This window comes from Felis catus, chromosome F2 (genome assembly GCF_018350175.1).
Source record: "Felis catus isolate Fca126 chromosome F2, F.catus_Fca126_mat1.0, whole genome shotgun sequence".
In the NCBI taxonomy this organism is placed as follows: Eukaryota; Metazoa; Chordata; class Mammalia; order Carnivora; family Felidae; genus Felis; species Felis catus.
The window spans coordinates 83,323,346-83,349,742 of NC_058385.1; the positions used below are offsets into that span (position 1 = coordinate 83,323,346).

The 26,397-nt window shown below is 47.2% G+C and overlaps 2 protein-coding genes across 11 annotated transcripts; both read left to right on the forward strand.

The window, feature by feature from the left end:
* The first annotated feature begins 5,089 nt into the window (after positions 1-5,089).
* On the forward strand, positions 5,090-7,814 carry RPL8 (ribosomal protein L8). Its single transcript, XM_006943470.3, has 6 exons — positions 5,090-5,239; positions 5,471-5,617; positions 5,697-5,838; positions 6,352-6,570; positions 7,270-7,385; positions 7,617-7,814. Exons 2-6 carry the CDS (start codon positions 5,480-5,482, stop codon positions 7,773-7,775), a joined length of 774 nt encoding a protein of 257 aa, XP_006943532.1. The 5' UTR covers positions 5,090-5,239; positions 5,471-5,479; the 3' UTR covers positions 7,776-7,814.
* A 1,456-nt stretch (positions 7,815-9,270) lies between these two features.
* ZNF34 (zinc finger protein 34) lies at positions 9,271-21,332 on the forward strand. Of its 10 annotated transcripts, none has more exons than XM_045050186.1 (8): positions 9,271-9,401; positions 9,772-9,935; positions 13,621-13,704; positions 15,619-15,670; positions 16,089-16,176; positions 16,471-16,615; positions 17,053-17,172; positions 19,358-21,332. In XM_045050186.1, exons 5-8 carry the CDS (start codon positions 16,144-16,146, stop codon positions 20,716-20,718), a joined length of 1,659 nt encoding a protein of 552 aa, XP_044906121.1. In that variant the 5' UTR covers positions 9,271-9,401; positions 9,772-9,935; positions 13,621-13,704; positions 15,619-15,670; positions 16,089-16,143; the 3' UTR covers positions 20,719-21,332. The 10 variants fall into 10 exon arrangements, with proteins under 10 accessions (XP_044906121.1, XP_044906130.1, XP_044906122.1 ...); XM_045050195.1 differs by having other exon boundaries at positions 16,489-16,615; XM_045050187.1 differs by having other exon boundaries at positions 9,772-9,867.
* The last annotated feature ends 5,065 nt before the right edge of the window (positions 21,333-26,397 follow it).

The following is a 26,397-nucleotide window of genomic DNA, read 5'->3' on the forward strand; positions in this document are numbered from 1 at the left end:
AACAGAACATGAATAGGGGAAGGTCAGAGAGAGAGGGAGACACAGAATCGGAAGCAGGCTCCAGGTTCCAAGCTGTCAGCACACAGCCGGATGCGGGGCTCGAAATCACGGACCGCGAGATCATGACCTGAGCCGAAGTCGGTCGCCCAACCGACTGAGCCACCCAGGCGCCCCGAGGCATCTATATTTTAAATATTTTTAATGTTTATTTATTTATGAGAGAGAGAGAGAGAAAGAGACAGAGTGCGAGTGGGGGAGGATCAGATAGAGAGGGAGACACAGAATCCGAAGAAGGCTCCAGGCTCTGAGCTGTCAGCACAGAGCCCGACCTTGGGCTCGAACTCACAAGCCACTCACAAGCCGTGAGATGGTAACCTGAGCTACCCAGGGGCCCGGGGAGGCATCTGTATTGCAAGTAATTGGCATCATACAAACTACATTATCTGAAAATAAGATATTGCATTTAGATATGGCTAAATAGTTTAAACAAATATGCTTAGAAACTAAATAGCAACCTGCAAAATAACTCATGGGAGGAAGAGAAAATCATACTTGGAATTGAAAGAAAATGAAAATACTTTGCAGGATACAAATAAATTTACATATATATACAGGCATACCTTGGAGATATTGCAAGTTTGGTTCCAGACCACTGCAATAAAGTGAATAATGACAATAAAACAACCAAACGAATTTCTTGGTTTCCCAGTACATAACAAAGTTTTGTTTATGCAGTAGTCTATTAAGCATGCAATAGCATTAGGTCTAAAAAAGCAACATACATACTTTAATTTTAAAATATTTTATTGCTAGGGGTGCCTGGGTGGCTCAGTAGGTTGAGTGTCTGACTCTTGATCTCATGGTTTGTGAGTTGGAGCCCCACATCAGGATCCACGTTGACATCACAGAGATTGCTTGGGATTCTTTCTCTCACCTCTCTCTGCCCCTCCTCTGCTTAAGCTTGTGCTCTCCCTCTCACATAAATAACTTATAACTATATGTATATGTATATATATGTATATGTGTATGTATATCTGTATCTACATCTATGTTGCTAAAAAATGCTAACCATCATCTGAGCTTTTGGCAAGTCCTATCACTGATCACTATAACAAATAATAATGAAAAAGTTTAAAACATTTCAAGAATTACCAAAATGTGACAGAGACATAAGTGAGCAAATGGTGTTGGAAAAAGGGCACCAACAGTCTTGCTCAATTCAGGGTTGCCACAGACCTTTAATTTGTAAAAAACACAGTATCAGCAAAAAATAAAGTGAGGTATGCCTGTTTACATACACTTAGAACCTTTCAGCGCATATATTCAGATACTAAAAACATGCATGAAAGAACTGATTCTTCTTTTTTTCACTTAAATTTTGTTTGGTTTGTCTCAACATGTATACTTTCCTTCATTTTTGTTTTGCTTTGGATATTTATATATAAGAATTATCCTTTACTCCAATTTAACCCCAGGTATTAGCTGGGCTCCCCTTTTCTGCTTGGAGGTACAGAGTTGGACACCACCCCTTCCACAGCTTTTGGAGGTCTAAAGACATCCCAAGAATTTTTACTAGTTTTCATGCACACTTACAAAAAAACAGTATTTTTAAAAGTAGAATACATAGGAAGGAGTCACAAATACCTTTAGCATACTGCCAGATGAATTTTCACACCCTGAATATCCTGTGAAGCTAGCACCCATGTCAACAAGCTGATTTTGTCTGGGTACCTCAAAGCCTCCTAGGGCTCTCTTCGGGTCGCTCTCAAAACACCTCTCTGGTTGTGTCCAAGTGTGTCCACTCTGACTTCTCTAGCCCTGATGACTTTTGTAGGCATACTTTTGTCCTTGGTGTATATCCACTCACTTAACTCCCACAATAACCATATGAAAGACAGTATTATTGTTCCCACACAAAGAATAGAAGCATAGTGTTGTTATTTGCCTGAGGGCAGCTGATGTGGGGGCGGGGAGCCAAGTGCAAAAAGAAGAGAGTCGTGGTCATGCATGTTTAAACCAAATTACTCTTGGGGCGCCTGGGTGGCTCAGTCGGTTGAGCGTCTGACTTCAGCTCAGGTCATGATCTCGTGATCTCGTGGTCTCGCAGTCTGTGAGTTCGAGCCCTGTGTCGGGCTCTGTGCTGGCAGCTCAGAGCCTGTAGCCTACTTTGGATTCTGTGTCTCCCTCTCTCTCTGCCCCTCCCCAGCTCATGCTCTGTCTCTCCCACTCTCAAAAATGAATAAATGTTAAAAAACAAAATTTTAAACCAAATTATTCTTGTGTGTACATGACAAAAAAAAAATATTTAAAAAGCAACTTTAAAAGGAAATAAAGAACTAAGAATAAAGTTTGAAATGCTGGGAAGAGGTAACCTTGGATGGCATGGGAAAGGTGGCTGGCTCACCAGCATGAGCAAAGGCAGATGGACCCCTCTTGAAGGCTTGAGAACCCCATGCCCAGTGTGGCTGCCCCTGGAGAGGTCCCCATCATCAGGTGACCCAGATTTGTGGAGTTCCTGCTGTGTGTCAGACTTGACGGCCCCTCACACAGGGACTAACATTCAGGCTAGCGAGATGGAGGCAAGTCAGAGGTCTCTGGACTTTGAAGGGGGAGGGCACCAGCCAGGATCCCCAGCTCTGCAAGGACAGATGCACTGAGCTTGAGGCAGGGGCACAATAAATATCAGGCAAGCATCTGCACCTCAGAGAGCCCCAGAACTGGCTGCCCTCCCTTAAGTCAGTCCATGCCTGCCATCTCCAGGTGGGCCTTCAGGAGGAAGCATCCAAGCAAGCAAGCCTCCCCCCGCTCCCAACAGCACTTCTTGAGGCGTCCCTGGGCCCAGAACCTTCACTGGGGGCTCACAGCTGCCATTCATCCCCTGGAACTCGTGGGCTGGCGTTACTGACCATCTGCCTATGGCAAGGCTCTGAACACATGTCCTGCAGTAGGCCTGGTTAGCCACCTTCTGGCTGCATTGAGCTCTAGGGCAAAGAGAAAGTGGGGGGCCCTCCTCCACCATATCTCATCCCAGAGATCTGAGACCTTCTTAGGGACCACATAGCCTGAGTGTCCAAGTACCGTCCCCACCTCCCTGCCACTCCCTGTGCCTTTCTGGTCCTCTGAGCCTATCCTGGGCTGACCTCAAAACCCCTCACTCTGCCCCAAGGAGGCCCAGGTGCCCCTTGATGAGGTTTTTTGGGGTGATAATGGGGTTCACGGGGTTAGGAGCCAACAGCCAAGAAAGAATTCTTGAGATGTCTTTGGTGCAAAAAGGTAATTTTATTAAAGCACGGGGACAGGACCCGTGGGCAGAAAGAGCTGTCCCGGGAACCATGAGAGACTGGTTATACCATGGAGACAGGGGAGGTAGAGTCCAGGGGAAGTTCCCAAAGAGATTTTCATATGCTAGAGAAGACTCACAGGATATTGGAGGCCCCGCTATTGTCAAACTAAGGTTGTTTTTCCCTCTAGCAAAGCATTACCATTAAGACAGTAGGGAGTTCAAGGAGAAACATTTTACTCTGCCTGCCTCAAGTATTTGCCAATGGGCTGTGGGTTATAAGGAAATTTAACTTTATCTGCCATTTCCTTCTGCCTTTGTTTCCCATCTCACCCTCAGCCCCTGGCCCTGCCAGGGCTGTGATGCCTCCTGAGTCCCCAACCCTGCTGACCCAACTGTTGCCTCTCTTGGGGCCTCACCAGTCCCCTCTGCTTCTTCGCTTCAGCATGTGGCCACGTGGCCCCCTTCTTACTTTCTCATGATGTCATTCTTGTCACCGTCCCTCCAAGGCCTACCTGACTGCACTGCTGCTAGCAAACACCCTACTGCAAAGTCCTGAGTGCAAGTCTCTGTCCATTGGGACCCCTGCCCTCACTCCCCTTACCTTGCGACCTCTCCCGCTACTGGTCTCCCCTGCACACCCACAGCCCTAGTCAAGAAGCTCTACCTGGACCTGCCTGTGGGCAGTTCTCACTCTGTCTGACCCCCAGGTCTTAACCCCGGGCACCCTTTCCTGAAGGCTCCTCCCACTCCTCTGGGGCGGAACTCCGGAAAGTCCTCACTCAGCAGCACACGCCCAGCTGGGGGCTCCCTGCCCTGGTAGCCTTGATCTTTATCTCCAGCTCACACTCCAAGGGTCCCCCTCCGGCTGTTCTCTTTCTCAACTCCAACCTCACCCACCCCTCCCTATAGGGTTCTGAGCAGGCTCATCGTGTTCCCTCACCTCAGAGTCATTTGTCCAGTCTCCCTTTCCTCATTCTCGCAGCGGTGACATGGTTCACTCTCTTCTTCTCCCCCTTCCCAAGCCACCAGTTCTGCCCTCTCCATTTCCTGGCCTCACTTTCCCTCCTCCACGTGCCCGGGAGGGAGTGGTGTAGGGAGCAGGAGGGCGACACTCCTCCCCGGAGGTCCCACCATCCCAACTGAAACTCCCGAACCTCTATTGTCGCCCAGTCTGTCCGTGGCAGCCTCCTCGACCGTCGCCAACCATGCCCTGCCCGGGTCGTCCAAGCAAAGACCAGGGTGCCCCCGTCTCTCTCCCCAATACCCACATCCGGGTACGGCCACTCTGACCTCTCCGAAAACCTATCAGTGCACAGAGTCGCAACGTGCCCGGAGCGGCCGCACCCGCGGTGGTTGAACTTTTGCTATTTTTCGTCCAGACCCCCGTCTTCTGTAAGCCACCACGTTCCCCCAAACCGTCCACCCATTTTAAAAGGGGGCCCACAATCCTACAAGAAAGGGCCTCACCCTAGAAAGCGGCCCTTGCCCTAGACGGGAGCCAGTAACCTTGCAAGGAGCTCTAGCTATATAAGGGGGCATTCGCCAGGCCAAGAGAGGACCCCTGCGACTCCGCGCCCGGAGTAAGTCGCTCTATCCGGGTCCGCGCACCCTGAAAAGTCACCCAACCTCTCGGGGGGGGGGGGGATGGGGGAGTCTCCTCGGCCGCTCAGTGGGCGACGCTCGTCCTCCGTGAGACTTCTGTGAAGTCCGGACATCCCTCCCGCCTCCTCCCGGGCCCCGTCCACAGGGACCCCGCTGCAGGACATCCGGTCACCTGCGTGACCTGGCGCCCCGGCGGCCGGGTAAGGGCCGCGGGCACCCGCGGGATGACTACAAATCCCGGCGTGCACTGGGCTCACGGCCGTGCCGGAAGGTCAAGGGGCTCTCGGCCCCGCCCCGGAAGATAAGGCGGCTCTCCTCCGCTGTGTCTCCTCTTCCGGCCGCGCTCGGCAGCAGGTAGGACGTGTATGTGGCGTGGCGGCTCTGGCATTATCCGCCGCCATCCGCTGCCCTGGGGTCAGCTAGGGACCCCGGCGGGATTCCTGAGAGAGAGCTGGGGTGCAGGGCCAGGGATGGGGGTGGGAAAGGGTCGGGACCTGGAGGGAGGATCCTGGGGACCTGGGACCCTGAAGCTAGGGTGGTGGGGCTGCCTGGGCCGCCCGGGCGCTGACCGTAAGCCGCCTCCAGACAGCCGCCATGGGCCGCGTCATCCGTGGGCAGAGAAAGGGCGCCGGCTCGGTGTTCCGCGCGCACGTCAAGCACCGCAAGGGCGCTGCGCGTCTGCGAGCGGTGGACTTCGCTGAGCGACACGGCTACATCAAGGGCATCGTGAAGGTGCGGGGATCCCGTGCGGGCGGGTGGGGACACGGGGCGCCCCGCCGGGACCCGCCAATCATGCCACCTCGGCCCGCAGGACATCATCCACGACCCGGGCCGCGGTGCACCCCTTGCCAAGGTAGTCTTTCGGGATCCGTACCGGTTCAAGAAGCGGACGGAGCTGTTCATCGCTGCCGAGGGCATCCACACCGGCCAGTTCGTGTACTGCGGCAAGAAGGGTAAGCTTCGCGGACGCCTGGGTTGCCCGTCTCTTAAGCGTCGGATTCTTGATTTCGGTTCAGGTCTTGATCTCGGTTGGAGGCGTCGAGCCCCGCGGTGGCGCTGACGCTGACAGTGTGGAGCCTCCTTGGGATTTTCTCTCTCCTCCTCTCTCTGCCCTTGACTCGCTTGCGCGCACGTTTTTGTTTTTACTTTTTTTTTTTTTTCTTCTCAAATCCTAAAGGGTAAGCTTTGCGTGTGGTGTGGAAGGTCGAGATGGGGAGGGGATTGGACCTGTGGTTGCTGGGAGGAGGGTTACATCGTAAGTCAGGAGGAACATCCAGGCAGAAGTCTCACCTAGTGAGAGCTGTTTGGCTAAACACACTAGAGGGGATGCCCAGAGAGCTGTGTAGGAGGAGGCTGGATGTTGTGGGCTGTGTTGGCCTTCTTGGGGACTTGGGTTTGCATTGCTTCTGATCAGCAGTAGTTAAGGGGGACCACTTTGCTGTACTGACCTATGGTGCTTCTTGCAGCCCAGCTCAACATAGGCAATGTGCTCCCGGTGGGCACTATGCCTGAGGGCACTATTGTGTGTTGTCTGGAGGAGAAGCCTGGTGACCGGGGCAAGTTGGCCCGAGCCTCCGGAAACTACGCCACTGTCATCTCCCACAATCCAGAGACCAAGAAGACTCGAGTGAAGCTGCCTTCCGGCTCAAAGAAAGTAATTTCTTCAGCCAACAGAGCTGTGGTTGGTGAGTGGCAGGCAGCAGTTGAACACTGTGTGCCTGTGAAGTCAACAGCTAGAGCTGGGCTTCGGGACTTGTTGGTCAGACTTGTCTGTAGTGTGGCCTAATCTGCCCTTCCGTGATTCCTGCTGTCACGTCCATGTAGTTAAGAGCTTTTTCAGGGATGTGTAACTTTTTTTAAGCTACTAGGAAATGCTTTAAGGAAGATTTGAGCCCTGGCTCACTTTGCTATTTGGGCAACATCTTTTTATTCTTGTGGCAAACTCAAGGGATGCTGTTGAGTGTATGTTTACTACGAAGTAAGCAAAATTGGCCAAGATGTGACTGTCAGGCTGGGTTAGCCATCCTGTTGGTGTTTGGAGGTTAGATCGAGTGATCCGCTCCGACACAGCAAAGTGGGAGCTTCCCTGGAGAATCATGGGTTGAGGTCGACATTACAGATGACGTGGGGAAAGGCTTGGCTTGGCTGCCTGAGAAATCCAGAAAAATTTAATGTTGGCTACGGGGTTGCGAAGGGTCTTAATGCTCAGTGGTAGTTTTGGGGTGTTAATGAAATTTTGGGAACTGTGTGATGGTGTAGGACTGTAGTGAGAGGGTGGTTGGTGTGGGGGTGGGGTACTGGCAAGGATGCTCAGAGCCTGATAGGGTCCTGAAGTTCTGGGAGGGTATGGTGCACCTCCCTCAGGTGCCTGATCTCCCCAACAGGTGTGGTGGCTGGAGGTGGCCGCATTGACAAGCCCATTCTGAAGGCTGGGCGTGCTTACCACAAGTATAAGGCAAAGAGGAATTGTTGGCCACGTGTGCGTGGTGTGGCCATGAATGTAAGTAACCCAGAAATCGGGCAGTTGGGGTGTTGAGGGATTTGGGGGCTGGGAGACTAGATGGACAGGTGCTTTCCTGGAGTGTCTCCTCTCTGTGGTAGAGGGTACGTAACGTGAGCCTTTTTTGTGTTACGGTTTGTTGGCACGTGTCAGTTGATCCTGCTCTTACCCAAGTCCTGAGGTAGATGGGGTCCACATCCCTATGTTAATACCACTTTTTTCTGCTTGCAGCCTGTGGAGCATCCTTTTGGAGGTGGCAACCACCAGCACATTGGCAAACCCTCTACTATCCGCAGAGATGCTCCTGCTGGCCGCAAAGTGGGTCTTATTGCTGCCCGCCGGACCGGGCGTCTGCGGGGAACCAAGACTGTGCAGGAGAAAGAAAACTAGGGACGAGGAGCTCAATAAAATCTGTCCTTTTGCCACTAAGCTGTGCTTGCTTGTGGTTTCAGAGGGAAGGGTCTTTGCCGGGAGGACCTCCACGGAGCTCTTTGTGTAAGGAGAAGGAAGATGAAGTTAGATGCACCAGTGAACAGTGAAAGCTCTGGAAAGAAGAGGTGGGGTGCTAGGGATCTTCACACCTTAATTCCTGGAAACTACTGTGCCGTGCAGTACACCGAGCAGAGAATTCTGCCCACATCTGTGTTAACTTCTCTCGAGTGCTTGGAGGATCTAGGTCAGGGTATGGATTCTTTGGGGTGAGAGTGGTGCTCCTGAAGCTGCAGGCTGGAGAGCCAGGAAGCCATCCTACAGTGGGAAGCCAGGACCAGGATAGGTTAGTTTCTCAGGACGAATGGGCTCCCTGTTTGGCTCATGGTACCTTGTCCCAAACTTTCGACAGTTCGTCAAAGGTGGTAGATCCAAGGCAGGTAATGCTGAGCCAGTCTGGCGCAGAGATGGTAATGGCAGCCTCAGAACCGGGACACTTGCTTCCCAGAGCTCCCTGCCCCAGTAGTTCCCTTTGTGAACCTGTGTAAAAAGCAGGGGCTGCAGCCCTCTGTAAGTGATACCTTGAAGCAGGAAGGCTGGGGGCAGAGAGGTTGGTGGCTGGTTGAGGTAGAACACTCCTTGTACAGACCACAGGCAGGAAGGCAAGGGACTGAGAGTTCCTGGGGACCATCTCCCAGAGTGCATCAGAACCAGTCACCTCAGGGTTGTTTTGAGAGGCTGTGTGCAGTCAGGCGTCTCCCACCAGAGAGCAGACCTTTTTGCTGTTGCCAGGTGGCTTCTTGGTGGGGTCTGCACTTGTCTCTAGCATGAACCTTGCCCACAGGTCTTGCTTTCCCGGTCTCCACTGGCCTCTTGACCACCCACCACACCTAGGCAGTGAACCTAGCAGGGCTAGGCCTTGGTAATGGGTAGAACATACAGGAGGCTGGGGTTTCCTCTTTAACGAAAGAGGGCTAGGCTTGGTCACCTGATCTGTAGAATAACCTGCCTGCCACTGCTTTCCCCTTCTGGATAAAGTGGTCTGGATCCTTGGCCAAGAAGTGGCCCCAGGGAGGCTTTGTTCTACTCGCAAGCACCCGGGAACCCCTTATCCCAGTTAGAGTGGACGCAGCTTGCGTTCAGTGTGCTGAACTAAAGGGGCTCTAACCAATAAGCATCTTTCTTGGTCATCACGTGGCTTCTCTGCCATTCTCTGTAAAGGAAAGGACCTGTTCTTTTGTTGGTGGCAGTGCCTTGAGGAATTACTAGAGAGCTTTCCCCTGAAAATTGCTGTAGTTCATTAATCTTCGAAATGGGTTCCTAAGCTTCCCCTTGCCTCGGATCTGAAGCTTCGGGGTCATGGTTCCAGGCTGCCACCCAGTGGCAGCGCTCCCGGCTTCCGGCACGGAGTTTACAGTTCCTTAGGGAGACTAACTACAGAGACGAGGAGTCCGTTTCCCAGAGCGGCCCCAGGGTACCTCCGGTTTCGGACGCGGGGTGGGGAGGTCACTTCCGGTTGGGTTGCCGTGCTGCAGCGGGTGGGGCTATTGGGGCCTGGCCCGGCGGCGGCTCCTCTGCGGTGCTGAGGTGAGTGTGGCTGGGAGGGGGCGGCGGTGACCGCGAGGTCTCCCGGGCGCGGGGTGCCAGCCCTTCCCTGTAGCAACGCGATGCTCGGGCGGGGCCCACCCCGCTGTCGACGAACTCTCCCGCCCGGCGTCCCTCGGGCAGGCTCCCTCCCCACTCTCGGAGTCCTCACGAAAAGCCCTGTTCCTGCTCCGGCGTTTTCCGATGGTTCCCAAACCCCGACTGGTGTCCTCCCCAAACCTGGCGTCCCGCTCTCCGATCGCCCTGGCCGGGAGTCCTTCCTTGCCGGGCCCCTGCCCCGCCCGAGACTCCCCTTCCCGGGTTTTATGACTCCGGGAGCCTCGGCGTCTCTCCACCGCATTCCTCTTCCCAGGTCGCCCTAGAGGGCTGCGTCCCGGGATGCCCGGGACCCTCATGGCCTGGTGACTCGAGGCCCTCTCCTTGCCAGCTTCTCTCCACCCCGCAGACGGTAAGCCAGCTCTCCAAATAAACCCCGCTACCATAGCCCCCGGCTTGAGCCGAGTCTTTCCCTCGCAGGTGGGTCCAGGTTGTATTCCCCACTCCTTCCCAGCTCTCCACCGCCCCCCCCACCACCCCCCCACCCCCGCTTCTCCACTGAGTCGTCCTGTTCCCTGTCCCTAGCCCCATCTCTCTCCTCACCGGGTCTCTAGCTTGGGTCAGTTAATGCCAAAACACACTCTTTCTCCTCGGCTCTGGTCCTTCCCATTTACCATCCCCCTTCCCGTGCCCCTCGCTTCCCTCTTGCCTTTAGCAATTCCCCGAAATGCCTGCCCCACCGATATACCTTCCTAACCATCCTCTTTTGCCTCTGGCGCTCCAAGGCCTTCTCTTAACAGCCACGTTTTTTGTTTTTTTAAATTTTTTAATGTTTGTTTTGTCTTTGAGAGAGAGAGAGACAGACAGACAGAGCGTGAGTGTGGGAGGGGCAGAGAGAGGGAGACACAGAATCCGAAGCAGGCTCGGAGCAGCCCCGATGGGGGCTGGAACCCACAGACTGCGAGATCATGACCTGAGCTGAAGTCGGACGCCCAACTGACAACCACTCAGGCTCCCCTAGCAGCCACGTTTTTATGTGTCTTAGAGGCCTCTATTCAAGGTCAGGAACTGAAGACATTTTAAAAAATGTATTTAAAAAAATACACCATGTTTTTGTGCTTTGAAAACATTAAATCTTTTTTAGAGAAAACTTAAAAATATGGAGAATAGATTAGCAAACACTAGTGACTGGGTTTGCCACGTGTATTTCAAGCTTTCAATTTTTAAAAAAATACATTATTTATTTGTTTTAAACAATCTCTGTGCCTCATGTGAGGCTTGAACTTGTGTCCCCAAGGTTAAGGAAGTAGCATACTATAGGGACTGAGCCAGCCAGGCGTCCCCCCCTCCTTTTTTTTTTTTAAAGTAGACTCCGTGAGAGTCTTGAACTGGGGCTTGAGCTCATGACCCTGAGAGGTTAAGAGTTGCATGCTCTACTGACTGAGCCAGCCAGGTGCTCCTAGTTTTTGTTTTTATTTTTTTAAGAAAGCTGTTGAAGTGAAATTGCTCTTAGAGGCAGGGTCCCCAGTCCCATTTGCTTCCCTAAGCAACCCTTAGTTTGGACATAGTTTCAGCAGTTTTTTATTTTATTTTAGTTTTATGGAGGTGCAATTGACAAACAGGAAATGTGGAAGTTTTAAGCGTACACTTGATGTTTTGATACAGGTGTACATTGTGAGATAATCACATCCAGCACCTCACACAGGCACCATTTGCTTTTTTTGTTTTCTTTTTTTCGTTTTGAGGGAGAGTGAGCACTAGGAGGGGAGGGGCGGAGAGAGAGGGAGAGAGAGAATCACAAGCATGTTTCTTGCTGTCAGCACAGAGCCTGATGCAGGTCTCAATCTTAGCAGTGAGATCGTGACTGGAGCTGATACTGAGTCAGATGCTTAACCTACTGAGCCACCCAGGTGCCCTTTTTTTGTTTATTCTGTGGTGAGGATATTTAAGATCTACCCTCTGAGCAAGTTTCAGAGTTACAATACAGTAATGTTAACTGTAGTCACAGTGCTGTATGTTATATCTCCAGAACTTACTCATCTAGCGCAACTGAAAGTTTGTACTCTGATGGATATGTCTCCATTTTTCCCAACCCGCAAACCCTGGCAGCCAAACCATTCTACTCTCTTCTTCTATGATTTGGGCCCTTAGATACCACATGTTAGTGAGATCCATGTAGTATTTGTCTTTCTGTGTCTGGTTTATTTCACTTAGCATATTTTCCAGGTTTACCCATGTTGTAGCAAATGGCAAGATTTCATTCTTTGTGGCTGAGTCACATTCCATTGTGTATATGTACCACATCTTGTATCCCTACATCTATCGTTGGACACTTAGGTTGTTTCCTTGTCTTGCCTATTGTGAATAACGCTGCAGTGACCATGGGAGTGCAGATCTCTCTTTCAGGGAATGATTTCATTTCCTTTGGATAATATAACAAGATGTGGGATTGGTGGATCATGTGCTAGTTCTATTTTCAATTTTTTGAAGCGCCTCTGCATTGTTTTCCATAATGGCTGCCCCAATTTACGTTCTCACCAACAGTGCACAAGGGCTCCCTTTTCTCCGTATCCTCACCAGCACTTAGCTTTTGCTTTTTGATAATGCTCATTGTGACGGGTGTGAGGTGATAACTCATTGTGGTTTTATTTGCAGTTCTCTAGTGATGTTGAGCACTTTTTCATGTACCTGTTGGTCATTTGTATGCTTTGAGGGAGAAATTTAGGTTCTTTGCCCATTTTAAGTTGAGTTTTTGGTTTTTAACCTGTGGAGTTGTGTGAGGTCTTTATATATTTCAGATCTTGATTCCTTATCAGATACATGGTTTGTAAATATTTTCTCCCATTCCTTAGGTGCCTTTTCAATCTGTTGATTATTATTTTGCTGTCAACACATTTTCTTATACCTTTACATTCCCACTAGAGTTTTTGTGTTTAAAAGTCTGCATACCGTACATTATGTACTGTTGATATCCTGCACTTAACAGTTTCATTCAACCTTATAGCTTTGTATTGCCTCTGACATTGATGTGGTTCATTTCTTTCAATCGCTGTGACCGTGACTGTTCCCTGATAGTAGATACTGAAGTTTCTGATTTTGGGGTGTTTTTTTGTTTGTTTGTTTTGGTACACACAGCCACATGGTAACATTCTTGTGTATCTTGTTGTGTGCATTAGCAAGAGTTTTTATAGGGCACATACCTAGAATTAGGTTTCCTGACTGAATTTACAGGGTTTCAGCTCTTCCAGGTGGTGCCAGGTGGATTTCCAGAGTGACTGTAACAGTTTATACTCCCGCAGGACCCTGAGAATCTCATTGTTCTTTATGTCTTCAACATTTGATATTGCGAAGCATTTTATATTTTTCCCAAACTGTGGGGAGAGAAGTCTTGAATTTGCATTTCTCCAATTCTCAATGACGTTGAGGATTGTTTCAAATGTTTATTGGACTCTTTGATTTCATCATCTGTGACTTACCAAGTCATTCTGTGTTTAGTTTCTTAAATGAATGGTCTTGTCCTTTGTGTGTGTGTGTGTGTGTGTGTGTGTGTGTGTGTGTGTGTGTTTTAAGATATATTCTGTGTATCTTTTCTTATGTATTATGTCTGCAAATATCTTTCACTCTGCATCTTGTCTTTTAATTTTGTGTTTTGTACAGAAAAATTTTTGGAGTAAAATTAAGCAACTTCTCCTCTATGGACTGTATTTTGTGTATTTTCCTAGAATAGCTGTAATTTGACAAAAAAATATTTAGGTCTTCTATGTGCTTAAAATATATTTTTGTTGGCCTTAGGAGGCAGGGATTGAATTTTATTTTCCTAAGGAAAATCAGTTGTGTTGGTACCATTATGAATAGCATGTCATTAACATATGCATGGGTCTGTTCCTTATCTTCTTTACTTTGCTTACACTTTGCTTTTATTACCATAGCCTTACAGTAAGTCTTGATAGGTGGTAGGGCATGCCTCTGCCTACCTTAGTTATTTTTTGGCATTGTCTTAGTTAATGGTGGATCATTATTTTGCTATTTAGTCATTTTTGTCAGATTTCGTGTTACGTCCTGTTGCAATTTTGATTGCACAGAATTAATAGGTTTATTTGAGCAGAGCTGACATTTTTATGATATCGAATCCTCCTATTTATGAATACTGTCTGTTTCTCCGTAGGTCTTTTTGATGTCCTTCAGTGAAGTTTTACCATTTTGTCCCTGGCATTTTGGACAACACTTGATGGCCATTGTTGAATGTATGGTATGTAGAGTTGTGTCCCTCATTTCATTTCATTTCATTTCATTTCATTTCATTTCATTTCATTTCATTTCATTTCATAGAGAGCGTCAGTAGGGGAGAGGGGCTAGGGGCAGAGAGAGAGAGAGAGAGAGAGAGAGAGAGAGAGAGAGAGAGAGAGGGAGAATCTTAAGCAGGGTCCATACTCAGTGTGGAGCCTGACACAGGGCTTGATCCCACAACCCTTGAATCATGACAGCCCAAATCAAGAGTTGGGCAGTTAACTGACTGAGCCACCGAGGTGCCCCCCTCCCTGACTTTTTTGTTTTTAATAGTATTTCTTTTTCTGTCTTTTCTGCTGCCTCCCCCTCATTGGAGTTGCCAGATATTTGTTATTAGCATTCTAAAGGACCAGTGTTATTTTCTGTTTCTTTATTTTATGTATTTTAAAATGTTTACTTATTTTGAGAGAGAGAGAGAGAGCACACACAAGGGGGGTGCAGGGCAGAGAGAGGAGAGAGAGAAAGAATCCCAAGCAAGCTCCCACACTGTCAGTGTGGAGCTCATCTCGGGCTCAATCTCACAAACAGTGAGGTCAGGTCATGACTCGAGCTGAAATCAAATCAGACGCTTAACCAGGTGAGCTACCCAGGTGCCCCAGATATTATTTTGTTTCTTTAAATTAAGTGGTGTTCTTTTTTTTTTTTTTTTTTTTTTTAATCTTTCCTTGAATCCACTTTCTCAGTCTGTGTCTAATTTCTTATTGAATGTTTAGATAGTTTATTTCAGTCTCTCTTATGCTAAAATAAGTGCATTAAGAATGCACATTTTTCGGGGCATCTGTGTGGCTCAGTTGGTTAAATGTCTGATTATTGGATTCAGCTCGGGTCATGATCTCTTGTTTGGTGAGTTCAAGCCCCTCGTTGGGCTCTGCACTGATGGTGCGGAACTTGCTTGGGATTCTCTGTCTCCCTCTCTCTCTGTGTCCCTCCCCTGCTCGTGCTCTCTCTCTCCAAATAAATAAACATTAAAACAAAATTTTTAAAGAATGTATATTTTTTGTTAGGTGGCCTTTGTTTCCATTTTTATGGTTTTCTGGAAAGGGGTACTTGTTTTTAGCATATATTTCCAGCATAACAGCGGTCTGGTGAGAGAATGTTTTCCCAAATGATGTGAGCCTTTGGAAGTTGTTGAAACTTTCATTGTTGCCTGGTTCATGATGTTATTTTAATAGTTTTGAGTGTGCATCTTGGAAAGTGTCTATTCTCTATGTTTTAAGTGGCTGTTCTCTACTCAGTCCTCTTGCTTCTGAGGGATATGTGTTAGAATCTCTCATTCCAGTGGAGCTTTGCCAGGTTCCTCTTTGCTGCTTCAGTTAGAGCATTGGCTCTCTACATTTGGATTTTGTTGGTAGATACATACATGTCTGTAATTACGTCTTCTTGGTGGATTTTCCTTTTATTAACGTGTATTGTTATTTTTGTTCCTATAATTTTTGCTTTCAGTTCTGTTTTAATTGGTTTAAATAAATACTGATCCACACATAGCAATGCATATTAAAAGCTCACAAATATCACGAATGAGGGGAAGAAGTCAAGAGTATAGACAGCTTATATTTCCTTTGATAAAAAACTCACCAGAGGCACAGCTGATCTGTGGTGGTGGCATTCAGGGTAGAGCTTCACTCTTGGGCGTTCAGGGAGGAAGCAGTGCCTGCAGGGGCAGGAGGGCTGACGTTGGTACTGGTTCTGTGGGTGTGGGCCCTTGTGATTGCCCCTGGAGCTGTGTGTTCAGGATTTCTCAACTCTTCTTCATAAATGTCATATTTCAATAAAGAGCTTTAAAGGCAAAGAAAAGGTATATATCTTCTACAGCTTTATTTTAATTAGTGTTTGTTTAATCTGTCTTATATTCAGCCTCTGTGTTACTTTATTTTAGGTTATGTAGATGCGTTGTGTGCATCTGTTGGAGAGTCTTGTGCTTCTAGTAGGTGAGTTTAATTGTTTTATTTCTTATCATTACTCATCCACTGAATTGTTTCGACTACTGTTGTATTTTTTGCCATCTGTACTTTGACTTTGTTCTATGCCTTCCATTGATTTTCTTTTTCTTTTTCTCCTCAATACTTAACGTGTTGTCTTTACTCTTTCATGTAAAGTGAATGGGTATCTCCGTCTTTCTCCTGAATGAGACAGCTTGGCGTGTCAGGGAGGTTGAGGGGAGCAGATGACCCGAGGAGTTGTGCACGTGTCCGTGTACTGGGTGCCAGGTTGGGCAGGGTAGCCCCAGGCAGGGAGCAGAGTCAGCCTCGGAGGCCAGCTGTGCCCTGATGGGGATGAACATGGTCCTGAAGGTGCCCACAGGAGAGGCCAGGCTGGGCCTCCACGTGTTCCTTTCTCTTCCCTCAGCACCAGTGTGGCTTACTGCTGACTTCCTCCCCTTGGAAGCCCAGGGTACCAGGCGATGGCAACTTTGCACCTGTCTGCCCTGCCCCAGGTGAGCATCCGTTTTCCCTGGGAGGTGTGAAGTCTCCACACAGGGCTTTCCTGCTTCTGCTGCCTCAGCAGGCACTGTGAGGCATGTCTGGTCTGGGGCGTTGAGCAGAGGAGGAGTGACCCTGGGATTCCCCCGGCCTTCCTTAGTTAGCTGGCTTAGCAGCCAAGGGCCCGGGCCACTCCCCTGGGTCATGCTGGGGGATCATTCCTGTAGCTGCCCCTGTGCTGCTGCTCCTAGAATGCTTCTGCGGCACCTGCCCCCAGGGCCCACGCTGAGTCGCACCTGGGCCTGCAGCAGCCCTTGTCATTCCAGGCTGAGGTGACCTTTGAGGACGTGGCCGTGCTATTCTCCCGGGAGGAGTGGGGCCGTCTGGGCCCTACTCAGAGGGGCCTCTACAGGGACGTGATGCTGGAGACCTACAGGAATCTGGTCTCCCTGGGTAAGGCCCCTCACTAGGATGCAGCTCAGGGAACAGCCCCGGGAACTGAGGGCTCAGCAGGGGTTGGGCTGGGGGCCTCTTCCCCCTGGTCCTGGGCAGGCCTGGTCTGCTAGAGGAGGGGCCAGGCAGGGCTGGGTCTGTGCTTCTGTCATCTGACTCTGAGCTCCCAGATAAGAGCGCCTCCTGCTCCAGACCCGAGACAGGTCCCTCCCCAGAGGGATTGTGTACCTTCCAAGAGGAGAGAGCCCTCTGCACTTTTGTTCCCTGTGTTCAATTTGCCTTTTTACGACTGCCCCCAGCCCTCCAGAGTGTCCAGACTCCCCATCACCCCACTTTGCCTGTGCTTCTCTTCCTGCCACAGGAAGGAGATGTTGTGAGATCATGCTCAGTGCAGCCCTGTTCCTTGGCACCAACCCCAGGCCCTGTTTTCTTCTTAGGAGCTGGACGTGCAGGTCCCAAGCCTGGGGTGATCACACAGTTGGAGCGAGGGGATGAACCATGGGTCCTGGATGCACAGGGTGCCAAAGGGAAAGGGCGACCGAGAGTCAGTGTCTCAGGTGCGTGAAGGGGGCCTCTTCCCCAACAGCTGCTGAACAGGCATCTGTTGGAATCCAGGGTGTATGGTTAATGGTTCCGGAATTGAGAACAAGGTGCATTGGGGCAGCATTATTCTGAGTACCTCATTGTGGTAATTCTTGAGCTGAATCTTCTAGGAGGGTGAGAGGGGACATTGTTGGCAGAGGAGAAGAGGGAAGGGCATTCGGGTATTCTGTGAGGGAAGGCTGGGTCCATGGGACCTCATGGAACCCTGCCCTCCAGAGCTCATGCCCTGTGAGGAGGGTCAGGCAGGGCCATAGTATGGAGACCATCGCTTCATTCTCCTTTACTAAAATTGCCACTTGGCAATCACGGACCATTACAAGAAAGAGAGAATATGTCATCACCCAGATACCAGTGTGTTCCTACTCTCCCCTTTCTCGTGCTGTTTCACACCCATACGAATGTTGCTTCCTGACAGGGATGAAGTGCTCCCAAGTGTACTGCTGTCACCTCCTTTTTCACTCAATGAGTGTCCATCTTTTTTTTTTTTTTTTATTTAAAAAAAAATTTTTTTTTAATGTTTATTTATTTTTGAGACAGAGAGAGACAGAGCATGAATGGGGGAGGTGGGCAGAGAGAGAGAGAGACACAGAATCAGAAGCAGGCTCCAGGCTCTGAGCCATCAGCCCAGAGCCTGACGTGGGGCTCGAACTCACGAACCGTGAGATTGTGACCTGAGCTGAAGTCGGACGCTCAACCGGCTGAGCCACCCAGGCGCCCCAATGAGTGTCCGTCTTTATGCACAAGTCAGTCACTGGTTTTGTTGGAAGTGCCAGTGGAAAGGGTGCTCTGTAGTTTCATTGCCATGAACAACTCTGATAAGCGTTATTTTGCACGTCTTGGTGATGTCTTAAGAAGCAACTCTTGGTTCAAAGGACTTGAATTTCTCTTTTGTAAATTTGTTTATTCAAATATAAATACTTCTAGAACCAGGGTAAATCTTGTTTATAACTCAGTGAATTTTTATAAAAATCCTCTTCCAGATCAAGATGTAGAACTTTTCTAGCTCCCTGGGAACCCACTGGGCCTCCTGTCATTTCCCACTGCTCCTCACAGGACCCTTCTCTCTGACTCCTGGGGACGGCACTCTGCCCCTCAGCTCTGTGTCTTGTCTCACGCATCTGAACGTTGTGAGGGCTGCTGTGGTGGACTCAGTTTGTTCTCTTTCGTTGCCACATGATGTTCTGCCATGTGAATCTACCACAAATTATTTTCCTTTTTTTTTTTGAAATTTATTTTGAGAGAGAGAGAGCAGGGGAGGGGCAGAAAGAGTGGGAGAGAGAGAATCCCAAGTAGGCTCCACACTGATGTGGGGCTCGAATCCACGAACTGTGAGATCATGACCTGAGCTGAAGTCAAGAGTTGGATGCTTAACCGACAGCCACCCAGGCACTCCAAGATACTTTCCATTCTTGTTGACATTTGGTTGTCCCCGTTTTGGGGTCGTTGTGGATGTTTCTCTTGGTTCACAGAAAGTACCTTTCTGGTGGTATGTTTCTGCAAGGGGAGTTGGTGTATGAATGTCTGGTCAAGGCAGGAAGGAGAGGAGGCTTGAGGGTATCAGGAACCATTCTGTGTGGCACCTTGAGTTTAAGGGGCTGGTAATTGCCTCTCAGGCCCCTGAGAAAAGACACAGGAATGGGTATAGCCTGCGAGGGGGAGCTCAGGGACACCAAGGCCCATGGTTGGCACGAGGTTGGCCTTCTGATGTCCTGAGGAGGCACCTGGTTTTCCTACCCTGAATTTTGGGGTGAATTAGCTGTTGTTAAGTGGCCTCAGACTCCCTTCTTTGTCAGATGTCCTCTGTGACTCTCAGGGCCCCCTGGTCTCCGTGGTGGCATGAAGCTTCCATGTTCTGTCCCTTTGTAATGAGGACCTGCGCCCTATAGCCGCACTTAGGAAGGTTTTGTGGGCAGAAGGCGGGCAGGAAGAATTCGTCAGGCCTGGTTTAAATACTTGCACTGCCACATGACTGCAGCCTTGGGTAAGTTCTTTAAGCCTCTGAGCTACCGGCTCTCCTCTCTGCAAGGCGTCGTAACCCTGGAGATGGTGGAATCGGTACGGCACCGATGGTTGGCAGCATCTTCGTACCTTCCTTCTGAAGTCAGAACAGGTGGTCCAGAGATGTGTTTGTTGTTTCAGCTCGTGGGACCAGGACTGAGTACAGTGAGTTGTCTTCAGGAGAAATGCTTGATGGGGAAGAACTGGATCGACTCCAGAGTGCTGTTTCCCAGGGACCTGAGCCTGGAGAGGCCCGTGCGTGTGTCCGGGAGCCAGAGGACAGCCTGGACGAGCCTGTGGAACAGAGATGCCTGAGGCCAGTCACATGGACTAATGAGGAGAGCATCCAGGAGTCTGCACGGAGCCTCAGCTTCCAGTCAAGCCCGATCTCTGACCAGAGACCTCACAAATGTGATATATGTGAACAAAGTTTTGAACAGAGATCATACCTCAATAACCATAAGCGTGTACACAGGACAAAAAAGATAAATGTAGTCCATGATTCTGGGGAATTCTTCAGTGCAAATCTGGCTAAAGAAGCTCAGATAATTCCTCTTGGGAAAAAATTGCATCATTGTGGTTACTGTGGGAAAGCCTTCAGGTACAGTGCTAACCTTGTCAAGCACCAGCGGCTTCATAGCGAAGAAAAGCCCTACAAGTGTGAAGAGTGTGGGAAAGCCTTCGGCCAGAGCTGCGAGTTCATCAGTCACCGAAGGATGCATTCAGGGGAGATCCCCTACCGGTGTGGTGAGTGCGGGAAGACATTCAACCAAAGGCCCAACCTCATGAAGCATCAGAGGATTCACACCGGGGAGAAGCCCTACAAGTGTGGTGATTGCGGGAAACACTTCAGTGCCTATTCTTCCCTTATTTACCACCAGAGAATCCACACTGGAGAGAAACCCTATAAGTGCAATGACTGTGGGAAAGCCTTCAGTGATGGCTCAATCCTCATCCGGCATCGTCGGACTCACACTGGAGAGAAGCCATTTGAGTGCAAAGAATGTGGCAAAGGCTTTACCCAAAGTTCTAACCTTATTCAACATCAAAGAATTCACACTGGGGAGAAACCCTATAAATGCAATGAATGTGAGAAAGCCTTCATCCAAAAAACCAAACTGGTTGAACATCAGAGAAGCCACACTGGAGAGAAGCCCTATGAGTGTAATGACTGTGGCAAAGTCTTCAGCCAAAGCACACACCTTATTCAGCATCAGAGGATCCACACGGGAGAGAAGCCGTACAAGTGCAGTGAGTGTGGGAAGGCCTTCCACAACAGTTCTAGACTCATCCACCACCAAAGGTCACACCACGGAGAGAAGCCGTACAAATGCAGCGATTGCAAGAAAGCCTTTAGCCAGGGTACTTACCTCATCCAGCACCGGAGGATCCACACGGGGGAGAAGCCCTACAAGTGCAGCAAGTGTGGGAAAGCCTTCCGGCACAGTTCCAACATGTGCCAGCATCAGAGGATTCACCTCCGGGAGGACTTTGCGAGGTGACTGTGGACGAGGGCCCATGAGTTCTGCTGTGCACTTCTCCATATGACCCACCCCACCCCTTTATTTATTGTCCGTACAGTGTTGTCACAGATGAAGGGCATTTCTAATTAAAAACAAACGCAACTCTTTCCTTAATCCCAAAGCCGTGCATGTTCATTTTAGGGAAATTGAGAGAGAGGTAGGCAAAAAGAAGTTCTTGTGATTCCCCCCGTTTAGAAAATGAATCCATTACTGCTGATTTAGCATAAGCTTCCTTTCACACAGTTCAGCGCGTTGTCAAAAGACAATACTGTGTGCTTGTCATTGCAGCACAGAGGATCTTCCTTTGTTATTTCCTCGATCTTAGAAAAGTCACACTGGAAAAATTCTACATATTTACATATTGTAATTTAAAAAGATTAGCATAATGTTCATGCTTTTCCGTGTATCTTAATAGAGGTGATATTGTGGTAAAATACACATAACCTGAAACTTACCATTTTTACCGTTTTTAGGTGTACAGCTCAGTGGCATTAAATACACTCACAATGTTGTATGACCATCCCCACTATTTCCAGAACTTTTATGATCTGAAACAGAAACTCTGTACGCATTAAATAATAACTCTGCCTTTCTCTCGGCTGCTGACAGTCTGTTCTATTTTCTGTCTGAATTTGCCTATTCTGGCTTCTTCAGGTATGGAGTCATATAGTATCTGCCCTTTATATCTAGCTTATTTCGCTTTGCATAATGTCCTCAAGATTTATCCATGTTGTAACCTGTATCAGAATGTCATTTTTTTATGCCTGAAAAATATGACCTTGATTTGTAGATACCATGTTTTATTTATCCATTCATCTCTTAATGGGCACTTGGGTGTTGTATACAAGTATTTTTTGGATCCTTTCAGTACTTTGGGGTATAATCCTGGGAGTGAAATTGCTGGATCATATGGTAATTCCACGTTTAGCTTTTTGAGGAGCGGCCAGACTTTTCTACACAGTGGCTGTACCGTTTTATAGTCCCACCAGCAATGAATAGAAGGTTCTGATTTCTCCACATCCTTGCCAACATTTGTTATTTTCCATTTTTTAAAGGTTGATATATTTATTTCTGTACACGACATGGGTCTTGAACTCACAACCCTGAGATCAAGAGTCGCATGCTCTTCTGACTGAGCCAGCCAGATACCCCAATTTTTCCATTTTTTAAAATAATGTCTATACTAATGGGTGTGAAGTGGTATCTCATTGTGGTTTTGGTTTGCATTTCCCTGATGACTAATGATGTTGAACATCTTTTCAGGCACTTATTGGCCATTTGTATATCATCTTTGGAGAAATGTCTGTCCTAGTCCTTTGCCAACTTTTGAATTGGGTTCTTTCTTATTGTTGAGGTGTAGGAGTTCTTTGTATGTTTTGCGTAGTAATCCCTTATCAGGTATATGATTTGGAAATATTTACTCTAATTCTGTGAGTTCTGTCTATTGTTATTAGTGTCCTTTGTTGCACAAAAGTTTTTAATTTTTATGAAGTTCAGTGTATTTTTTTCTTTTGTTGCCTGTGCTTTGTGTGTCCTACTCAAGAAATTGCTAAGTCTGAGCTTAGGAAGATTTGCCCCTCTGTTTTTTTCTGAAGTTTGTAGTTTTAGGTCTTTGATCCATTTTAAGCTAATTTTTTAATATGGTATAAGGTAAGAGTCCAAATTCCTTCTTTTGGAAGTAGACCTCCAATTTTCCCTACAACATTGTTTTTAAAAGTTTATTCATATATTTTTGAGAGCAAGAGTACAAGTTGTGGAGTGGCAAAGGGAAGGGGAGAGAGAATCCTAAGCAGGCTCTGTGTGTCAGCGCAGAGTCTAATGTGGGGCTTGAACCCACAAACTGTGAGATCATGACCAAAACCAAGAGTCAGGTGCTTAACCGACTGAGCCACCTAGGCGCCCCATCCTACAACATTTTTTGAAAAGACTTGGCTTTCCTTATTGAATGGTGTATAGGCATACCTCAGAGATCTTGAGGGCTCAGTTCCAGACCACTGTGATAAAGCACGTATGTCCGTAAAGCAAGTGAAATGAATTTGTGGTTTCCCATTTCATATGAAAGTTACATTTACGGGACAGCGTATTAAGTGTGCAATAGCATGTCTAAAAAACCAGTGTGCATACCTTGAACAGTTTATTTCAAACAAATGGTAGTCATCATGTGAATCATAATCACTGGTCACAGGTTACCATAACAAATGTAATAATGATGAAAAAGTTTGAAGTATTGCAAAAATTACCAAAATGTGACAGACACAAAGTGAATAAATGCTATTGGGAGAATACTGCCAATAGACTTGCTTGACATGGGATTGTCACAGATCTTCAGTTTGTAAGAAACACAATAAAGCAAAGCATGATAAAACAAGGTATGCCTGTATTGGCTCAGGCTGCCATAAAAATACCATAGAACTGGTGGCTTAAAAACCAAATTTATCAAAAACAAACCTGTCATAGTTCTGGAGACTAAGTCCAAGATCAAGGTGCTGGTTGATTTCAACCCTGGTGAGGATTTTCTTCCTGGCTTGCAAACAGCTGCCTTCTCACTGTGCTCTCACATGGTAGAGAAGGAGATCTCAGATGTCTCTTACTTCTATAAGGGCATCAGCCCTATCAGATTAGGTCCCATATTTATGACTTTATTTATCACCAGTTGACAGGCCCTGTCTACAAATACAGTCCCATTGGGGGTTAGAGCTTCAATGTTTAAATGGGGACGGGGGGAGGGAACACAAACAGTTCATAACAAATGGTCTGTGCCCTTATCTAAAGTCAATTGATGATATGTGCAAGGGTTTATTTCTGGGTTCTGTTCAATTCATCTATATGCCTATATGCCAGCACCATACTGTTGATAACTGTGGCTTTCTAGGAAGTTTAGAATAGGAAATGAGTCCTTCAACTTGTTTGTTCTTTTTAAGTTAACTTTGAGAGAGACCGTGTGAGAGGGGGAAGGGCAGAGAGAGGGAGAGAGAATCCCAAGCCGTCTCCACACTTAGTGCAGAGCCCAATGTGGGGCTTGAACCCATGAACTGTGAGATCATGACCTGAGCAGAAATCAAGAGTCTGTTGCTTAACTGATGGTGCCACCCAGGTGCCCTCTTTTTTTTTTTTTTTTTTTTTAAGATTTTATTAATGTTTATTTTCGAGAGACACAGAGAGAGACAGCACGAGCGGGTAGAGGCAGATAGAGACACACACAGAATCTGAAACAGGCTCCAGGCTCTGAGCTGTCAGCACAGAGCCCAATGTGGGCTTGAACTCCTAAACAGGAAGATTGTGACCTGAGCCGAAGTCAGACACTCAACCGACTGAGCCACCCAGGCGCCCCTTAAAGATTTTATGTTTAATTGCTACACTCAACATGGGGCTCTAACTCACAATCCTGAGATCAAGAGTTGCATTCTCTCCTGAGCCAGCCAGATACCCCAACTTTGTTCTTTTTCAAGATCTTTTTGGTTATTTGGGATCCCTATATGGGATTCCATATGAGTTTTAGGGTGAGTTATTCTCTCTGCAAAATCACAGCTTTTGATAGGGATTGCGTTGGATCTGTAGATCACTTGTGTCAAGTCCTCCACTACATGAACATGGGATGTATTTTCATTTGTTTATATGTTCTTTAACTTCGTGATCTTTGCTGTTTTTCAGTGTACAAGTCTTTTGCCTCCTTGGCTAAATTTATTTCTAAGTATTTTATTTATTGTATCAATTGAAAAGTTTCCATGGGGTTTTTCTTCGTTCTGTTAATGGGATCTATTACAATGATTTTCATGTTGACCATTCTTTCATTCTGGGAATGAACCCCACTTGGTCATAGTGTATAATCCTTTTCAATATGCTATTGAATTCATTTTGCTAGTATTTTATTGAGGATTTTTCAAAGCTTATTTATTTCTCCTGAAAGAGGCAGAGAGAGAATCCCAAGCAGGCTACACACTATCAGTGCAGAGCCCGATGTGGGGCTTGAACTCACAAACCATGAGATCACGACCTGACCTGAAACCAAAAGTCAGATGCCCAATCGACTGACAACCCAGGTGCCCCTTATTGAGGATTTTTGAATCAATATTCATAAGGGATATTGGTCCATAGTTTTTGTCTTTGTCTCTCTGATTTTAGCATTAGGCTAACCTCATTAGGCAAGTAAAACTTCCACTTTAATTTTCGGGAAGATATTGAGGATTGGTGTTTCTTTTTTTTAAAATGTTCAGTAGAATTGACCAGTGAAGGTGCTTCTGGGTGGCTTAGTTGTTGACCATTTGACTCTTGATTTCAGCTTGGGTCAGAATCCCAGGGTTGTGGGATCAAGCTCCGCCTTAGGCCCCTGGATAAGCATGGAGTCTGCTTGAGACTCTCTCTCTCCCTCTGCCCCTCCCCCAGCTCAAGTGTTCTCAATCTCTCTCTCTCTCTTAAAAAAAAAAAAAAAAAAAAAAAAAGAGAGACTTGACCAGTGAAGGCATCTGTGTTGGGCTTTTCTTTGTTGGGAGGTTTTTGATCATTGATTCAATCTTCTTAGAGTTATAAGTCTATTAAGATTTTCTACTTCTTCATGGGTCAACGGTAGATTGTGTGTTTCTAGGGATTTGTCCATTTCATCTAGGTTATGTATTTTGTTAGCATATAATCATTTTAGTGTTCTCATATAATAATTTCTATTTCTCTAAGTCTGGTCATGTCCCCACATTCATTTCTGGTTTTTATTAATTTGAATTTTTTCTATTAGCCTAAATGTTTGTCAATTTTGTTGATCTTTTTAATGAGCCAACTTTTAGTTTTTTTTTATTTTCTCTATTTCCTTATTTTATAGTTCATTATTTCCACTCTGATCTTTACTATTAATTAGCCTTCTGTTAACTTGTGTTTAGTTTGCTTTTTTTTTCTTTTTAATTTCTTAAGTTGTACAGTTAGGTTATTGAGAACTTTTTTTTTTTTAAATGTGTGCATTTATAGCTATAGATTTCCTTCAATGCACTGCTTTTACCACATCCTATAAGGTTTGGTATTTTGTGTTTTTTTGTTTTCATTTGTCACTATGTATTTTGTACATTCTTGTAATTTCTTCTTTGGCCCATTTGTTTAAGAGTTTGGTTTAATTTTCCAGTTTTTCATCTGTTATTGATTTCTAGTTTTATTCTATTGTGATTGGAAAAGATAATTTATGATTTTAATCTTTTAAAATATATTACGACTTGGGGACACCTGGGTAGCTCAGTCAGTTAAGTGTCCAACTTTGGCTCAGGTCATGATCTCACGGTTAAGTGAGTTCAGCCCTGCATAGGTCTCTCTGCTGTCAGCACAGAGTCTGCTTCAGATCCTCTGTTGCCCTCTCTCTGTTCCTCCCCCACTTGTTCTCTCTCTCTCTTTCTCTCTCTCAAATAAATAAAACAACAACAAAAAGATTCTCTCAGGACACCTGGGTCCTGAGATGGGTAAGCATCCAATTCTTGATTTCTGCTTAGGTCATGATCTCATGGTTTGTGGGTTTGAACACTGCATCAGGCTCTGCACTGAAAGCACGGAGCCTGCTTGGGATTCTCTCTCCCCCTCTCTCTGTCCCTCCCCTGCTTGTGTGTGCTCGCTCTCTCTCAAACAAACAAAATATATATATTGACTTGTTTTGTAGACTATAGTATGATCTAGAGAATGCTCCAGGTA

Coding starts and splice junctions, on each gene's coding strand:
- RPL8 (XM_006943470.3), top strand. CDS start 5,480: ATGGGCCGCGTCATCCGTGGGCAGAGAAAGGGCGCCGGCTCGGTGTTC. Junction 5,839..6,351: donor CGTGTACTGCGGCAAGAAGG/GTAAGCTTCGCG, acceptor TGCTTCTTGCAG/CCCAGCTCAACATAGGCAAT. Junction 7,386..7,616: donor TGCGTGGTGTGGCCATGAAT/GTAAGTAACCCA, acceptor TTCTGCTTGCAG/CCTGTGGAGCATCCTTTTGG.
- ZNF34 (XM_045050186.1), top strand. CDS start 16,144: ATGGCAACTTTGCACCTGTCTGCCCTGCCCCAG. Junction 16,177..16,470: donor ACCTGTCTGCCCTGCCCCAG/GTGAGCATCCGT, acceptor CTGGGCCTGCAG/CAGCCCTTGTCATTCCAGGC. Junction 17,173..19,357: donor ACCGAGAGTCAGTGTCTCAG/GTGCGTGAAGGG, acceptor TTGTTGTTTCAG/CTCGTGGGACCAGGACTGAG.